General features: G+C 35.1%; 3 protein-coding genes across 4 annotated transcripts; 2 read left to right on the top strand and 1 right to left on the bottom strand.

The window, feature by feature from the left end:
* The first annotated feature begins 591 nt into the window (after positions 1-591).
* LOC110637837 (uncharacterized) lies at positions 592-5,102 on the top strand. The gene is made up of 8 exons (XM_021788181.2): positions 592-1,006; positions 2,083-2,127; positions 2,299-2,428; positions 2,818-2,887; positions 2,972-3,020; positions 3,449-3,546; positions 4,237-4,375; positions 4,712-5,102. The coding sequence occupies exons 1-8, from the start codon at positions 662-664 to the stop codon at positions 4,856-4,858; spliced, it is 1,023 nt and encodes a 340-aa protein (XP_021643873.2). The 5' UTR covers positions 592-661; the 3' UTR covers positions 4,859-5,102.
* Positions 5,103-5,716: 614 nt separating this feature from the next.
* On the bottom strand, positions 5,717-9,754 carry LOC110637843 (mannose-6-phosphate isomerase 1). The gene is made up of 5 exons (XM_021788190.2): positions 9,067-9,754; positions 8,227-8,394; positions 7,741-7,953; positions 7,092-7,358; positions 5,717-6,322 (listed from the first exon to the last, which is right to left on the bottom strand). Exons 1-5 carry the CDS (start codon positions 9,406-9,408, stop codon positions 6,008-6,010), a joined length of 1,305 nt encoding a protein of 434 aa, XP_021643882.2. The 5' UTR covers positions 9,409-9,754; the 3' UTR covers positions 5,717-6,007.
* A 1,132-nt stretch (positions 9,755-10,886) lies between these two features.
* Positions 10,887-18,098, top strand: LOC110637844 (elongator complex protein 5). 2 transcript variants are annotated; one of them, XM_021788193.2, is made up of 10 exons: positions 10,891-11,192; positions 11,277-11,369; positions 11,716-11,882; positions 12,000-12,046; positions 13,201-13,270; positions 13,572-13,798; positions 13,905-13,994; positions 14,229-14,304; positions 14,419-14,698; positions 17,907-18,098. In XM_021788193.2, the coding sequence occupies exons 1-9, from the start codon at positions 10,912-10,914 to the stop codon at positions 14,610-14,612; spliced, it is 1,245 nt and encodes a 414-aa protein (XP_021643885.2). In that variant the 5' UTR covers positions 10,891-10,911; the 3' UTR covers positions 14,613-14,698; positions 17,907-18,098. The 2 variants fall into 2 exon arrangements, with proteins under 2 accessions (XP_057994769.1, XP_021643885.2); XM_058138786.1 differs by lacking the exon at positions 17,907-18,098 and having other exon boundaries at positions 10,887-11,192; positions 14,229-14,279; positions 14,419-14,692.
* Positions 18,099-18,701: the final 603 nt, after the last annotated feature.

Raw genomic sequence — 18,701 nt, 5'->3', positions numbered from 1 at the left:
CGCCGTTGTATAGTTTGCACACCAGTAGATAGCAGCCAATGCTTCAAATAGAAAAGTGAAATAACTAATAACTGAACAATTGTGGACAATTATATAATAACAAAGGAATTCTTGCATAAATCAAATTTATCATAAGTGCTTGGATTTATATATCTAATAAATAGATTATATTATATATCTTTTATATTTAATTTTTAATGGATAATATATATAAAATAATCTGATTGCAGCTTAAAAATCTAATACAAAATAAATGAGGAAAAACTCTATTATAATAAAATGAAAATATAGACACGGCTATTTTGTATTATCCATTAGGATTTTAAAATTTCCCAAAATTTCATAATTAATTACTAATTGATATTATAGTCTATATGATTTCAAAATAAAATTTATATTTAAATCATAATAATTTCAATACTACTAAATAAAGGTATTACAAAATAAGTAATCAACCGTTAGCTAACAAAAATTATCTGACTTAAGTTGTTAAAGATAAAAAGGTTACAAACTTAAAAAACGTGGTAAGTAGATGTAAGGTAAATAGAGTAATTTTTGTTTTTTGGAAACTAGTAAAAATAAATATTTTCAAAAATAAATAATAAAGCAAAGATGATTAATCTGCGAGTGAAACTGGGTTAGTTTGCTGAGCTTGACGGCAATGGCTGCTTCTCTTCTTTCTCTTTTCCAGCCAAACCTCTCATCCCCTATAAGGCCCCTTGCTGTTCTCAACAAATCCCGCAAAATGAGGATTCCCTACGAGTTAAAGCAGGGGCAGACTCGTCTTTTCTACCAGCTTCCTTCTGGGTTGAACATGGAGGTGATTGAGCAGAAGGGTATAGTATGTAATAGTAGCACAGACCCAGATTATAAGAGAAGCAGTGAAAACCCACCTCTGGTTTTTGTTCATGGAAGCTACCATGCGGCTTGGTGCTGGGCTGAGCACTGGTTGCCTTTCTTTTCAAGCTGTGGATATGATTGCTATGCCCTTAGCTTGTTGGGTCAGGTCATTCCTCTCTGTACACTCGTGTTTTATTTACTTGTAAATTTTGCCAAAGGATTGTTCAATTCTCATTTACAATAATCATATCATGTTTATTTGCCCCATTTTTATACTTCAGCATTGATTGATTTTGACACTAGTCTTAGCGCAATAACTCAATGGTTCCTTTTCTTGTTTTCAATTTGTGACTCCTATTTCTTGTTGCTTTCCTCTTTCTCTGTTTATTGATTTGGCTTATTGTTGAAAAATTAAGAGACATTGAAAGATATTTATAGTAACTTAAATCTTCTTCCTTCATTATTGGGATCTCGGGAAAGTGAATAGGAGTTCATTTAGGTGGGACTATATGTGGCTTAATGTAAAGGTTCTGTGAGTATAGGCCTGACCAACATAAAATTTTAGGACGCAAAGCCGTAGACTTTCCTTTTCCTACTGTCTTGTTGGTCCTATCTGATTCTGATTCATTAATATTTAGTTTTTGACTATCAGCCTTTGTGTTGTAAGGCTTTCTTCTGTACTTTAAAATGAAAATCTAGACACGATGCAACTTTATTTATCATTATTATTATTATTATTATTATTATTATTATTATTATTATTATTATTATTATTTGTTTTGGAGATAAAATTTTCTTTTTGTAGTTATACTGAAAGATAAATAATCAATTTGAGAATAAAATCACTTATCCTATACTTTTGCTTTCACATTTCATCTATTTCTTGGAAGGATTTACTGGCGTTTGAAGAAAAGCAATCCTTCCAATGAACTCCAACAAAACAAGGGAAGTGTCTTCGTCTTGGCATTCTTTACTTATTTTCCTTTTCCTTAATAAGATATTTTCCTTTTACTTAAATTATATATGTAAAAGATCACATACTTTAATGTCTGGACTCTGGGATGTGAATGTATCCCACTTGTTTAACAACTCACTTTCGAAAAAGCCATAAGCATTTTCTTCTTATCATAACGTTTTAAGGTTGTTAACTCTGCATCGGTGCCAAGATGTAGTAGCTTGAGTACTGGAGTGTAAGCTGCCTATATGTAACTGATTAGGTACTCCTTGCCCACTTATCTACAGGGTGAAAGTGATGGACCTGTTGGTTCTTTTGCTGGTTCTCTACAGGTATTTTGGCTTTTCGATTAAAAAAAAAAAAAAAAAAAAAAAAACACAAACACACCCTTCATTTTGATTGTTCTTTCCTTCTTCTATTCTATTTTCTAGACATTCTGCTCCATATAGTTGAAAATGCTCAAATAATTCTTATATCTTGTTCACTTACAAATTCTGCAGTAGACACATGCAGGTGACATTGCTGACTTCATCCAGAAAACACTCAAGTTGCCACCAGTTTTGCTTGGACATTCTTTTGGGGGGCTAATTATTCAGTATTATATTGCAAATATTAGAAACAAACAATTTATAGGTAATCTTCATCTTCCAATTTTTAGGCAACTGTCATTTAGTAGTTGATCATTATTGCTGGTCTCATAACCTTCTTGTCAACAGTCTAAAATTATTGTAGTAGATGCATTGAACCACTTTTGTGATTAGCTTATGCCGTCAAGAACCAACAAAATGTTAGTTATGTTTCAATTTTCTTTGGACAAAGCCCCTCCTAAAGGGGTTAGCTATGAGATGCAAATCTCTTTTGTAGTCACAGATATTGAACCTATTTTTGGGCCCTCACCTACAAAGCTTGAGCTTGTAGGTTTAAGATCTTTACTATAAGATCTAGGCTGTTTTATTGCTTTGAAAAGCTACTGCTTCACCCTGTGCTGACTTTATTCTTATTCTAATTGGGCTAAATTCTAGAAATGAAGAAGCTGTACCCTGATCTTGCTGGAGCTGTGCTTGTCTGTTCTGTACCTCCTTCGGGTAATAGGTAAATTCACGAAGTATCTATGGATATACTATTCCTTTAGTTGAATTGTAACTAGCTGAACTTAAATTTTGCTTATCTGTGCAGTGGGTTAGTGTGGCGGTATCTCTTTTCCAAGCCTATTGCTGCTTTTAAGGTACTCACGTTAGATTCTGAGGAAGAAGCTCACAGCTCTTTATCCCCTCATCAATCTTGGAACTTTGATTATGAAAACCTAGATTAAAATACTCTCTCTGCTTTGCCCCTTTTTATTCACCTAGAGTACAGTTCTGATTTCAGCTTCTGACATCAGAAATTGTCAGCTGCATATTCTATTCTTCAGAGTGATTTAAAGTCCTTGATACTTTCTTTTATCTGTAAAAACTTATTGTAGAATTTGGAATTCTGTGTAATGTTAAAGAAAAATGTTATCATCTCTTAATTGATATTCTCAGCTCTCCTTCTTCACTTTTTGATTCACATCCTCTGCTTTTCTTCTTCATTGCACTCTAATCTTGAAGAAAAGCCTTCCTTTTTTTGGATATGACTAATGACTAAAGTACAATTCTTTTGAACTATGAGCAGGTGACACGCAGCTTGGCAGCTAAAGCTTTTCAAACTGATCTTTCTCTTTGTAAGGAAACATTTTTCACATCAACAATGGAGGATAATCTGGTGATGCGGTTTGTTCACTGGCCCTTTAAGAAATAACAATTCTCATGAACAGTTAAACTCCTTGTGGCATTTGAAATGATAAATGGAAATTAACAATGTAAATTTATACGGTTAAGGTTGTGTTTCATTTTATTGATTTAAGCATTTGTTGGCCTATTTAAGTGCAGTGTCTTCAGAAAATTGAATAAGAAAATTTCACTGCAAGTCAACTTGCATTCTAAAATCCAAACTCATACTATCTGAGCTAAAGAGAGGCCATTGTTTGATCTGATCTAAAATCATCCATGTAGTCCCTGGTCTTGAAAATACACAGAGAATGTGCCAAGCTGTGATTGAACTTAATGGACATCCATAACTTAATGAGAGAGTTTATTTTGATGGATGTTTTAGTTGAAGTTTTCAAACTTGCCCATATGATGTCATTCCTTCACTGTAAAAAACCCTACTTGAGTTATGGAAATTATATTTGTTGATCCTAGCCCTTGATTTTGACTGATATCTTACATTATATATTTCTATTGAGAAATAATTATAAAAGTCATCTTTGGTATATATCTAGGCAGTAGCAATGTAAGCTCAAGAAAATTATGTCCTCATAAATGTTTCAAAATGCTTAACTTGCAACTTTATGTGATTGCATGCTGAGCAAAGGCTAGTTTTTTCTTCAATATGAAAACTTGGATGGTGGTTTCTTTCAGTTATCAGGAACTAATGAGAGAAAGTTCAAGAATGCCATTGTTTGATCTACGGAAGCTAAATGCATCACTTCCTGTTCCTTCAGTGCCAAAATCTTCCATGAAAGTCCTTGTGGTGGGTGCAAGTGATGACTTCATAGTGGTAAACTTCATGTCTAACTTAATTCAATTCTTAATTAACTTCTTAAATTCTTTACTATGTTGCTGCCTATATAGATCTCAGCCATACATATTTTTCCTGGTAAGAATGATATTTTAGTTAAGATATTCACTGGGAACAGAAATATGCAAAACTGTTCAAAACCTTTAGCTTCAAATGGAAGCATAATAGGTCTACAAAGTTTAATCAATGTTTCTAACAGATATCAAACTATGAGTAATAGAATTTGGCTATACTAAACCACTGCAATTTCATATATTTCATGTTGTCATTTCCTTACTTTCCAAGTTGCTTATGATTTGCTTAAAAAACTTTTAGGATGCCGAAGGACTTCATGAAACAGGAAGATTTTATGGCGTATCACCAATCTGTGTTGAAGGAGTTGCCCATGACATGATGTTAGATTGCTCTTGGGAGGAAGGCGCAAAAGTTATCCTCTCATGGTTGAATGGTTTGAGCAGATAAGACCCTATGTAATTCGAAATGAACTCATCCATCCTTAGATTGCCATTTTGACAGTTTGCTCGAAACTTGTGTATCCATGCAAGAGCAAGAATAAACTGGTTTATTCTGATTTTAAATTTCCTTTCGAATGGTGAAAGGTCTATTCCACTAATGTTAAGTCGGTGAGGGTTTGAATCTCACTAATATGATGATCATTCACTCTCTAATATTTAAAAAAGAAAAATCATAATTGAAGATATTTTCTAGCTGCCTGAATTTCTCAAGAGGAAAATGGTGTGATTCTGGCCCCTATAACTTTTACTATATTTCATTGCATTAGGTGCGGTGGGGGCAATATAATTTGTGTTTTGCCCATTTTTAATAGGATATATTTACTTACAAACTTGAATATGTATTTTAATAATTATTTTTCTACTTAATATTATCTACTTATTTCCCTATATTTATATATTTCATATATTCAATTTGAATTATAATAATTTTGAGTTTGATGAATAATCACAAAATTAAGGGCGCGCTTGTAGGGAATATTTAATGAGTGTAAATTTAAAATACTTTATAAAAAATATTATTTTACATCTTTTTTTAAATGAGTTACCTAATATATTTATAAATTAATGTTCATTCATAAATATATATAATTGCATATATGATAAGCCATTCTTCATTAACATAAATTATATTAAAATCAAATTTAAAATCTCTTATGTCAAATCATTTCATATATATATATATATACACACACACCCACACACATGAATAAATTTACTGATATATTTTGTTCCATATTTATTTTATTTTTTGAGGGGCCTATGATGGACAAAAATATAAAAATGTGCAATTCACATACAATATATATAGATGTTATCATATATATCTTCTATCTTATTCCATTATTGATTGATCTAAATAAAAAAAAGTTCCCTAAATTTACATGTATATATAATGCCCCAACAATAAAAATTTCTAAATCCGCCTCTGATTGCATTTACATGCAAGCTCTAATATTATATTATATTACATAAATACAGAATATATAAAAAAAAAAGTAAAAAGAAAAAGTTGGCAATACATAGCATGAGGCATGCAAAATCTGAAAATCAATCGAAAATCACCAACCTAAAACTGAGAGCTGCTCTGTCTTCCCACTCACAAGATTTGGAAGAACCTGCTATTCACACCAGCCCTATACAGATGCAGCTCAGATACAGTTGTTATGCTAATCTCAATGTTGGCAGGTGCAAACAGGACATCTCCTTCAGTAACAACCTCTTTAGATGATTCGGTGTGCATTCTTCCCTCCCCAGCTGTGATCACAAATATGGAAGGACCTGGGACTGCAGGGAACACTGTTGATGCCCCCCTAGGAAGAACACAGCTATCAACCTCAAATTCATCAAAAGGTGGGAGATATCTTGTTATATACGGACTCAGAGGAAATCCTTTCAGGATTTCAGGGAATCCCTGGATCACAATCAGAAAGCAAATTTTCAATGTATTATATTGTGTTCTGTTCATATATTCATTTTGATTGCTTTCTGCACGCAGAGGCATCAACATATACATACATGCATGAATACAGGGACATACCCTATCTATAGCCTCGATTTATGAAAACCAATATCTTGATCAACCAATAAGAGAAGCAAAATGTTGATCAAAATTCACTAAACGGCTGACAATATACCTTCAATTGATTAACCAATAATAGGCAAGGCAAGGACCTGTAGCCTGTAGGTGAAAGAGCACCTCTTACTAGCTTATTTCCTTTGAAAGAAATTTCATTTTCTGTCCCAATTCCCTCCCCTGCGCCGTCATCATGGCGCCCACAATCTTTCCCAAAATAATAATAATAATAATAATAAATCTACTCAAAATGCAAATTGTTCATTGTAAAGAATCACTGCAGCGATCTACATGTCTACTTATCAAATTTTTCTAATAAAAGATATGTTCCTGAAATTTCCTAATTTATAAAGCATCACACTACATAGATCTTTGATCATTTGAATTACCCAGGAAATAAAGAGCACAGCTTGTTTTAGTGCAATATAATAGCAGCTATTGGTAAGGTATGTAATTTCCATGGTATTTCACACTATGATTGCAATTCATTTGATGAGCTAAGGCCAGTACATCATCAATATCAAATTAAACACAGGAAACACATACACCCACTCTCAGAGGAGGAAATTTGAAAAAGAAAATCTTAATATGTGAATGATTTCTTCACCTGTTTGTATGTGAGCATGGAACATAATGTTTGGATATCCCGATGCTTGGGAGTAAGGCCAGCCCGCACAACATTGTCTGATGTTGCCATGCATTCAATACAATCACCGTATAGATATGCATGGGGCTCATTTGCCCCAAGATACAGTGCTTCACCAGGATTAAGCTTCACATAATTGAAAAAGAAGGCTGATATAATGCCAATATCGGCTGGATATTGCTTTTCTAACTGCAAGACCAGCCGTTCCTTGTCTGTCAACTTCCTCACCTGATGCAGTATGTAAAGACTCAGATTAAAATCAAGAGAAGATCAAGAACATAAAAGGAAGTTATACAACTAACCATCTCCGTATTAAATAAAATGAATATTTGAAGAAAATGACACCCCACTACAAAAAATTTAAGCAGCCACACCATTTTTTTGTTAAAAAGAGTAAATTTGTCACCTCTAAGAAAATCAACACATTTAACTGTGCATTGCTTTTAACTCTACTGCCAAATTCACAATCTAACCACCCACTCTCAAAGGTTCACTCACACGCATGGAGACAATATACACCTTACAAGATGGTAACTTCAGATTATATGTTAATCACAACTATCAGGTTACCCTACAAAATACCAGCATTAAGCAAGAAATTTCAACTGACCTGGCTTTCTAGGTGCAATCGAGTTTTCAATTTTGATATTATTTTAGTTGTCATCTCTTTGCTAGCAGACATAAGTTGGGTAAAAATTGATCTCAGGACTGATTTTACTTTCTCCTCCCCATCCTGCTCGTTCATATGTAAAACTTGGTTGGCATCTGTACAGCCAACCAGTTCTACAATCTCAGGAATATTTTGAAGTACCCCTTTGAGCTCCTGAAAAGAGATAGCAATTTTCTCCAGGTAAACTAATGAGTTCATGAAAAAATTCACAAGAAAATCATTAACAATCTACATGCCAGCACAAAATAAGATTAGTAGAAAAAGAAAGTTTTTATCTTTCATATAGTAATTCTAATGATCCCTTTTGGTTAAGAATGAAATTTAGTCCTTTTGACCTAAAAGACATAAACGAATGAGATAAATCAACAAAAAGAATACTAAATCACATAAATGCACGTGACTAAGTTATGTAGATCAGAGAACCACCTCAAGACTGATAAAACCACAAAGGGCCTCAAACTCAGTTATGGCCAAAGCCATCTCAGGCTTATGGTTATCATCCTTGTAAACATCTGGCTGCAACTTGTGCAGCATTTTGGCCAATTCTTTATCAGGGTGAGCCTGAATCGACAATGCTTTTGCTACAGAAAGTACCTATGAAGACAACAAACAGTGAATATTGAGACATAACTCCATAAGCCAAATCCTTGACATTTCAACAGTCTCATAAACTTCAAAAAAAAAAAAGTTACAAAAAACTGATTGATCATACGATGAAATATAAACATACCATTCTTATACACACACCATTTCTAATTGAGAACAAAGTTAAACAAAAATAAAAAAAATCAGATCCAAATGTTCAACAGACAATGCAAGTACAATCACCAATTAACACTTGGCATGAAACATAAATCTCATTGAAATTTTGAAATCGACATGTAGAAATGAAAATTTGAGTCAACCCAAAAAGGAAAGACTGAAAATAAATGGAATGACCTATCGCCTTACTATATTCAAAAAGCCAAGACAGGATGGAACATAGAGATAAAAGATCGCAAAAAACTTTGGCCTTTAGGCCATCCTAACTTGACAATTAGAGCATGCACTTCTGCCTGTCAGAAGCATCTATTGCTTCCAGTTCCCAAAGCAAACACTCAAACTAGAAATGGAAATCCAGACACTATGTGTAGAAGATTATACATCAAAATTCACATCCCCAGCAAGATTACGATTAAAAATTAGTAAAAAGAAGAAAACAAGAAAACGAATAATTACAAAAACAAAAATTCACGTTGTCACACAAACATAAACAGAATCATGTACCTTGAACAAGAAAGGGAGATCAGAACCCCACTTATCAAAAACCTTATCTCCAAGCACATTAGGGTTCTTGGCAATCCACTCTTTCAGAGTGATACATTGAGACCCAATTGAAGCCCCATTCTCCACATCACTTTCCAGCAGAAAAGACGGTCCAGACTTGTGGGTTCCCATCCAAAGCTCGGCATAGAGCTTGTCAAGTTCAATTTTAGACCCAGAATTCAAGGAAAAAAGCCTAGCAACCTGGGAATCCGTGCCTGGTTTGCCCCAATCATAGTTCTGAACTGAGCATCTGAGTCTCAGCAGTGGTCGACGGTGATAGTGGTGGTTGAATTCAGCATCCATTGGTTAAATAAAAATAATCAAGTGAAGAGAAATGCAGAAATGGGAAAAGGGTAGGCAATGGCCATCGAAAGAAGGCAAAAGGGTTATATGTAATAGCTGGTCTATTAAGAGTTTGAAACGGCATGAAGAGAGAGGGAAACAAGTTGACGGAGGCAGACAGAAGCCCCGAAGAGAGACTTGAGTGAGGGACAAGATAGAGAAATGCTGTGGGGTCCGATCTGACTACGCACAGTTCTCTTCCTTTTTCTTCTTTCTTTTGTTTTAACTTTCTTATCGCTAAAGCCAATAAGCCTTTCCTTTCTTTGTATCGTACTTTCTTCTAACGAAATTTCCTTCCTTTTCCACCTTCGTATTCTTCAACTCTCCATAAAGGGAAAATAAAAAATAAAAAATAAAAAATAAAAATTAACTCTAAAATATATATTTTTTTAAATTTATTTTATTATAATTTAACAAAAATTAATTAAAAAAAATAAATTTAATATCAGTCAAGCCGCTTTTTTATTTAAAAATTAAAAAAAATTGAACCGTTATATATGGACTGAATCGAAATTGAAACTGTAATCTCAAGAGTTCATAGTTTTAATTTGAAGACAGGTGGAACTAGAGAAAAAGATAGAATCAAAAGGAAGTTGGAGCGCGGTGAAAAAAACAAAGAAGAAATGAGAAGGAAAGTGCAATTGTAGTTACCGTCATTCGCCCGTACGGTTGGTCATCGTTAGAACCCAATACGATGCGTACAACACCATTAACCGACGCCGTTAAATTTGGAAAATAGACAAGTGGGTCGGTGGAGATTGCCTCGTTGTAAACTCAGCAGTCAGTCAGTCCCATACTTATCTGCACTGTATGGAAGTGGGACCCTGAATCCAGTAATCATCATGTGATAGGAATTCGACACGGCGTCGCTTTCGCTACAAATCTTTCTCTTTATTAATTACTAATTTAAACGGATTAGTTAAATGAAGATTTTTTTTTGAACTGAATTCACATATATTGTTGGACCTTTTCGTATTTTTCTTTTTTTTTTATTTGCTGTTTTCTCTTTTTCTGTTACGTGCACGTGAAACTCATAACTTGCGCAGTTTCGTAATCGAGAACAATCCAATAACTCTCAATTACCTTCTTCTTTATAGTAATTTTTTTTTTCTTTCTATAAATTTAATTAAGTTTATTAGATGTGTGTTTCAAAATAAATATGTGATAATCTAATTGTTTCTATTTTATATTTGAAAGAAACTATTAAATTAAAACTATGAAAATAATTAGAGCAATAAATATGATAAAATGTAAAGACCAACATGCTTTAAAAAGTATTTCAAAAAAAAAAAATCAAAGTTCATCAAATTAATATATAATTTTTTATAAATAAATAAATGCAAATGTAAAAAGATGGACCTGGAATAATTGTAACACCACTCCATAAGGTTCTCAATTAATATGATTTGATCATCAAAAACACCTAAAATATGAATAAAGGAAGCCCAGGGCATTTTGGTGGTAATGCAGAACCTCAAGGACTTCACTGCAAATTTCCCAAATGTTCTCCAAAGCCCTAAACTAGGGTTTTTACTCCAAACGCAGAGGTCTCCAAGTTCTCAAAATTCGCCATCAATAATGGCGGAATCAATTTGCAGAACCCTCCGAGATGGATCTCTAGAAGGAGAGCATGCACCAGCTCTCACTATCAAAGATACTGCTGCTTCTCCATTCGGGTTTGACGTCTTTGCTTATGTGCTCTCCCAATTATCCTCTTTCATTTTGGCAGGAAAATCCCAGTCTCGGTCAGTCCAACTTCAATTCATTCGTCATTCCTTTCTTCCCCGAAACGGCACCGTTTAATATCGGGTCATCTCTTTCTGATGCAGAGTTGTTGTAGTTGTCGCGTTTACACGAAGCCCATCGTTTTATGTAGACTTGTTGAAGAGGAGAGGACTAGATGTTACTTCCTTTCATAAATGGTAAAGTTTTGAATTTAAGTATCTTATGTTTTTCAATCTTTCTTCTTGTTGATTAAATGAAGGAATGTAAAAGAAAATGTGGGAAAATTACCAACCTCCTGTATTGTCTATGCTGTTATTTATTTTGAAGTTTTCTTCTTTTTGTTATTTTTTCCTTGGATAGGAAACATAGTGCCGACCTATGAACATTAATGACTTTCACTCTTTATTAAGTCTTTAGTTGAGAATATTTGTTTTGAATTTTTCTTATTGTGTGTATTTGCAGAATGTTTGAATTTTGTTGGCATTGTTTTCTGCTAGATTAAATTTATGTGCAGAGACCTATGAACTCAACTGTCTGTTATAGGATTCAGATTTTGGATTGTTATACGGATCCTCTTGGGTGGAAGGGTAAGCTTGTGGAGTCTGGAAATGCTATGTGTATATCTGATGAAGCTTCTAGCGTGACTCACCTTTGTAAGGATGTGAGAGATTTGGACAACTTATACTCTTTGATTCTTGAATTGGGGAAAGGTGATTTCTTTGTCAAAATTCATAGCTCAATTTTTTTTAAAGGTAATTTGGACAACTTATACTTTTTTTTTTTTTTTCGTCCTATAATTATTTTGTGGTTTGGAATTGTGCCTGCAGGATTGGCTGGACAGGGCAAAGCTCATTTTTCAGTTGCCATAGACTCGGTATTTCTGCAACCCATGGTTATTATTGTTATCTATATTTTATAATTTGTGAATTAGGTTAATGCCATCATTGTGAAGTTTAATTGAAGTTAAAGCAAGCCAGCTGGTGGGATAAGATGTTTATTCTTGTAAACCATTGCTTTGGATATGTAGGCACATTCCTTATTCTGATGGATAGGAATATGTCTGGATTGTAGTATCATTCTCTGCAAGAGTCTTGTGGCTTCACAGGTGTCGTGTGGAAACGTCCCATCATATGTACTGAACATGCTCCAGGAGCAAGAGTTTTAGTTGTTCTGTGGATGCCTCATTGTATAGAGTATCATCTTTTCTGAAGGTAGTGGTAGAAGGTTTCGAGAAATTATTTAGTGCTTCCTGTGTATGTCCGGCCTTTTTAATAATTATAGGACCCCTTTCCCATATTTTAAGGAAGACTAACTTTTTGTGAGTATGAGGTGCGCTATTTTTTAGTGCACCGGGAGTATACTATAATTTGCTGAGGTTTCTTGTCTATGCCAATATGTACCAACAGAACTTGCAAGGATAGGCATTTCTCAGACAAAGAAAGGCACAATGTGCCTTTTATGCATGTTGTCTAGTGCCCTACATTAAAACTAAGAAATTTATGGATATATTCTTACATGCAGAAGTGGTTGTATGTGATTGCTTCCATTGTGCTTTATAGTCCTGGAATAAATTTGGAACATTTTAGTCCTATCAGAAAATGTTAAAGAATGCTTCTCTATGCCTCCTTTTGGAGAAGTGGTATATAGATGCTCTCTGTTTGTTTTTGTGTATGTGTGTGTATGTGAGAGAGAGAGAGAGAGAGAGAGAGAGAGAACCTGTGTGAATTTGGGAGTATATGTCAACCTTGAATATACTACTACTTGGCAGTAATGTGATTTTCTGCTTTTTTTTTTTTTAATAAAAAAACATTGTATTACTTCAAAATGATAAAATTACACTGGTAAAAAATTTGTCTTTGCTTTGAAAGATTGTGGAAATAAGAAAAATAACAATTGCAAAATATATTACCTCTATGATGTTCAGAAATTTTAATTAGGTGTTGATACTTGCTTGAAAAATTCTCAACTTTATTTTTTCCCTATATATCTTCTAATTACCTTCTAACACAGTTTCACAAATTTAACCAGGTAAATGAAATGTTAAGACACGCTTCTCTTTCAAGAGTTGCAGGCCTTTTAAGCAACCTTCGTAGTCATGGTATAACACATTTATGCTCTTATCAGATTTTCTCTAATTGTTGTAGGAATTCAGATTGTTTTTCTCCTTTCAACTATTTTCTGCTGCTGCCATTTTCTTGGCTGCAGATGCAAACTGTAGTTTTGATTTTTAAATGCTTAAATTTTTGAGGTTTGTCACTTGTGGTTTATTATTTTTAATTATGTCTAGATATATGGGCATGCCCATAGTGGAGTAGATGATGAGGATGCAGTTCAGTGAATGTATGATTTGAAGTCAACTTTGAAATGCTGCTGTTTTCACTATCTTTTCATGGTTGCAGATCAAATATCTTGCATCTATTGGTTGCTACATTCAGACCTTCATGAAGTGAGGGTGACATCTTCTGTTGAATATATGTCCTCTATGGTGGCCAATGTGGAACCACTAAATCCATCTGCTAGTGGGCAGAGATGGGATTCGGAAAATGTCTCTCTGTTGAAACAGAATTTCCAGAAAGGAAAGCTTAATGTCAGATTCAAGCGCCGAAATGGGCGTGTACGCTTGATGGTGATCCCCCCCTTCTCTCTCCCCTCTCTCTTCCTCTGTCTCTGTGCATAGTACCCAATTATGATGTAGCAAAGCACTAACATTTTTCTCTTTATTCTGCTGTTAGTGTGAAGAATTTCATATCGAGCAGTCAGGAATTAATTTTACACCTGTTTCATCTGAAGATGGAACTATTAATCAAGGCCTTTTGCCAAAGGTAAGTATTAGTTTCTTTTGTAATCCCCCACATGCTAACATAAAATACTTCTATATGCACAAATATGCACAGACATTCATTATTCGTACAAGGATGGTTAATACCAAACTTCTCAAGCGATAAACTGGCACACTAATTTGGACGCCCATGATGCATATATAGCTCAAATGAAAGAGAAGAAACCAGATTCTAATTTTTCATTCATTTTATTTGAATCGGTGCTTCTTTTAACAGGTGCAGTTTAGCCTGCAGCTGTCAGAGAAGGAGCAGACCGAAAGGGCTAAGGTTTTACTCCCTTTTGAGCACCAAGGTGTGAAAAAACAAAGAAAGATTTGACTTTTTCCCCCTTTCTGTTAGTGGACGTTATGTTAATGTACCTGTGGTATATTTTGTATGTTGAAAACCTTTCCTTTGCTTGCTATAGGAAATGGCAAACCCATACAAATTTATGATGGTCGAAGATCTCTCGAGGATAACAAAAATGAGGCAACACTTGCGTCAACTGGGAATTTGCAAAGAAATGAGGCCTCTGGTGAGGGTGAGATAATATATTTTCGTGACTCAGATGATGAGAGGCCAGACTCAGATGAGGATCCAGATGATGATTTGGATATATAATGGGTGTGAAATCTTATTAATGCCAGACTGCCAAAAATTGTAAATTATAGCTTCTTATATTTGTTTGGTTGATTTTTTCACATACCCTATGATATGGATTCAAATGATATAAACGTTGGGGCGTCCTCTACTAACGACGCGCTACATCGGAGCCCGGGTGTAGTGATAAATATGCAAGGGTGTAGGGCGTTCACCGAAAGCGACGCGCCATGCCGGCGCCCGGGTGTGGTGTTAAGTGAGCAAGGGTTCCCACATCATGGACGGGTGTGGGTAAAGAAGTTAGTCCATAGGACAGATAGTAGAACAAATAGTGGAACAGAACACAAGATAGACATAGAAAATAATAGAAGATATCATAGAAGGAAACCAATTAGGAAGGAGCAGTATAGGAGGAGGATCAGGGTTGGTACTTGGAATGTTGGATCACTTACAGGAAAATTAATGGAGCTTGTGGATACCTTGGAAAGGAGAAGGGTGAATATTGCTTGCATTCAGGAGACTAAATGGGTAGGAGAGAAAAGTAAGGAAGTGGGTAATTCAGGTTACAAATTGTGGTTTCTGGGAAAGGAGAGAAACAAGAGCAGTGGGTATAATTATAGACAGGACATTGAAAGACGCAGAGTAGTGTGAAAAGAGTAGGAGATAGAATTATACTAGTAAAGCTAGTACTAGACGGAGAAACAATAAATATAGTTAGTGCTTATGCCCCACAAATAGGACTAGACAGTGAGAGTAAACAAAGGTTTTGGGAAGATATGGATGATTTAATGCAAAGCATACCGAATGAAGAGAATGTTTTCATTGGTGGAGATTTGAATGGACATGTAGGAAGTGATAGGCAAGGTTATGAGAATGTTCATGGAGGTTTTGGTTTTGGCAGTCGAAATGAGGAGGAAAAAAGCATCCTGGATTTTGCTATGGCATACGACCTAATACTAGCAAATACCTACTTTATAAAAAGAGAGTCACATTTAGTGACTTTTAAAAGTGGGCAACATAGAAGCCAAATCGACTTCCTCTTAACCAGGAAGACAAATAGAGCTCTATGCAAGGATTGCAAAGTCATTCCAGGAGAGGCTTTAACAAGTCAACATAGGTTGGTGGTCTTGGATGTCAAGTTTAGGAACAATTCAAGTAAGGTCAGAAGAAATAGTGTAGCTCGAACAAAGTGGTGGGAGTTCAAAGGAGTAAAGCAAGTGAAGTTCAAAAATGAGCTTCTCGAGTCCATAGAATGAAAGCTGGATATGGAGGCCAATGATATGTGGATACTGGATGGCATCAAAGATTAGAGAAGTAGCTAGAAAAGTACTTGGGAGTCTAAAGGACATGGACCACCCTCAAAGAGAGATGGTGGTGGAATGAGGAAGTACAAAAGGCGTTGAAAAGAAAAAGGGAATGGTATAAGAAATTACCTAAATGTGATAATAATGAGGCATATGAGCAGTACAAGATAGCAAAGAAAGAGGCAAAAAGGCGATTAGCCAAGCAAGAGCACAGGCCTTTGAAAAGTTATATGAGAAACTTGGAACTAAAGAAGGGGAGAAAGATATTTATAGATTAGCAAGGAGTAGAGAAAGGAAATGTCAAGATCTCAATCAAGTTAGGTGCATTAAGGATAAAGAAGGAAAAGTGTTGGTGAAAGATGAGGACATTAAAGAAAGATGGAGAAATTATTTTAATGATCTCTTTAATAATAGTCAAAATGGAAATAGCGTGAATATAGATTATAGAACAATAGAAAAAAATGTAAATTATACTAGAAGGATTAGATCTTTAAAAGTAAATGAAGCACTTAAGAGAATGAAAGTAGGTAAAGCCTGTGGACCCGATGAAATACCAATTGAAGTGTGGAAGTATTTGGGAGATATGGGAGTGGCATGGTTAACTAAATTATTTAATAAGATTCTAAACTCAAAGAAAATGCCTGATGAATGGAGGAAGAGTATTTTAGTACCTATTTTTAAAAATAAGGGAGACATACAGAGTTGCTCAAACTATAGGGGAATTAAACTCATGAGCCATACTATGAAGTTGTGGGAGAGAGTTGTGGAGCATCGACTACGTCATGATACTTCTATCTCTCTCAATCAATTTGGTTTCATGCTCAGTCGTTCAACTATGGAAGCGATCTTTCTCATTAGAAGCTTGATGGAGAAATATAGAGATGGGAAGAAAGATCTACACATGGTTTTAATTGATTTGGAGAAGGCTTATGATAGTGTTCCAAGAGAGGTCTTATGGAATGCGTTAGAACAAAAGAGGGTATATATTAGGTACATACAAGTATTGAAAGATATGTATGAAGGAGCAACTACTATTGTGCGCACAGTGGGAGGGGACACGAGATTTTCCGATCTCAATTGGATTACACCAAGGATCAGCCATAAGCCCTTACCTTTTTACATTAGTTTTAGATGAACTGGCGAAACATATACAAGATAGTATTCCTTGGTGCATGATGTTTGCGGATGATATTGTTCTGATAGATGAGACACGAGAAGGAGTCAATAGGAAGCTAGAACTTTGGAGAAGTACTCTAGAGTCAAAGGGTTTTAAGTTAAGTAGAACGAAGACAGAATACATGCATTGTAAGTTCAGTGAAGGCCAAACTGGTGATAGGGAAGGAGTTAGTTTGAATGGAGTGGCACTGTCCCAAAGTAATCACTTTAAATATCTAGGCTCAGTCCTTCAAGTAGATGGGGATGTGAGGAGGATGTTAGTCATAGGATTAAAGCCGGGATGGTTGAAGTGGAGACGTGCCACGGAGTTTTATGTGATTGTAAGATTCCCAATAAATTAAAAGGAAAATTTTACCGTCTGACCATACGACTAGCTATGCTATATGGTAGTGAGTGTTGGGCACTGAAAGAGTCGTATGCATCTAAGATAAGAGTTGCAGAGATGAGAATGTTAAGGTGGATGAGTGGTCATACTAGACTAGATAAAGTCCGTAATGAAAGTATTAGAGAAAAGGTAGGAGTGGTGCCAATTGAAGATAAGTTGAGAGAAGGGAGATTGAGGTGGTTTGGTCATGTGAAGCGTAGACATACGGAGGCTCCAGTTAGACAAGTAGAGCACATTAGGCTAGAGGATAGAAAGAAAAAAAGGGGTAGACCTAAATTGACTTGGAGGAGAGTAGTACAGCATGACTTAGAAGCATTACACATTTCTGAGGATTTAACCCAAAATCGTTCAGAGTGGAAAAAGCGAATCCATATAGCCGACCCCAAATTTTTGGGATAAAGGCTTAGTTGAGTTGAGTTGAGTTGAGTTGAGTTGATTTTTTCACATACCTTTGAACGTGAATCAACTTTTACGATCAAAATATGAAAGCCAGTAAACCCACTTGACATTAGGAATTGGATATCCTACAACCCTAAATTCTGAGTCTCTGCACGCCATCTCTTTCATGTGTAGGACCGAAGCTTACCTTTGTACTAGACATTGGCATGGGTTCCCACCAATCCAATATTAAGACCTCTAATATGTTATGCGTATGTGAGCGCACCTGCGCATGAGGTAGGTGCCAGTTTAACTTTATTTGTGCTTTCATATATAAGTGCAGGAACATTGGAATTTTATTTTAGCCATGGCAATTATTGAAGCTTAAGAATTGAGGGGGGATTAATTTTATTTTAAGCAATTTTGTTCTGAAATTTCAGTTATGCTTTTAAATGAAGCTTTTTTATTGGACTTCTTTCCTGGTTGGTATATATCAGTAGGTTTAGGCGAAGCCCAATGAACTTTAAGAAGCTTAACAGTTTCATCACCTTTAGTGAAAGAGGAATATTTGGAGTTCCTGAAACACGTGTGTGTTTTTGGTGAATATGGTAGTCAACTTGCAAAGGATCTACCTTTCACAATCAAAAGGAGCAGAACATAATCGTCTTAAATCCACTAGTTTAGATTAAGCTTGTATGGGGAAAATTCATTTATTATTTTTTAGTATAGGGAAACCAAAAGTTGCTTCCCAGGCTGGTATCAGAACAAATGAAGACGTTAATGGGGCAACAGGCAATTTGTCAATCTAGTTTCTTTGTAAGGTCTAAATAATATTCGTGGCTAGCTATTCTTGCAGTGGGGTTATTA

Source organism: Hevea brasiliensis, chromosome 16, assembly GCF_030052815.1.
Source record: "Hevea brasiliensis isolate MT/VB/25A 57/8 chromosome 16, ASM3005281v1, whole genome shotgun sequence".
In the NCBI taxonomy this organism is placed as follows: Eukaryota; Viridiplantae; Streptophyta; class Magnoliopsida; order Malpighiales; family Euphorbiaceae; genus Hevea; species Hevea brasiliensis.
This window is presented reverse-complemented; position numbering and strand designations above follow the sequence as displayed.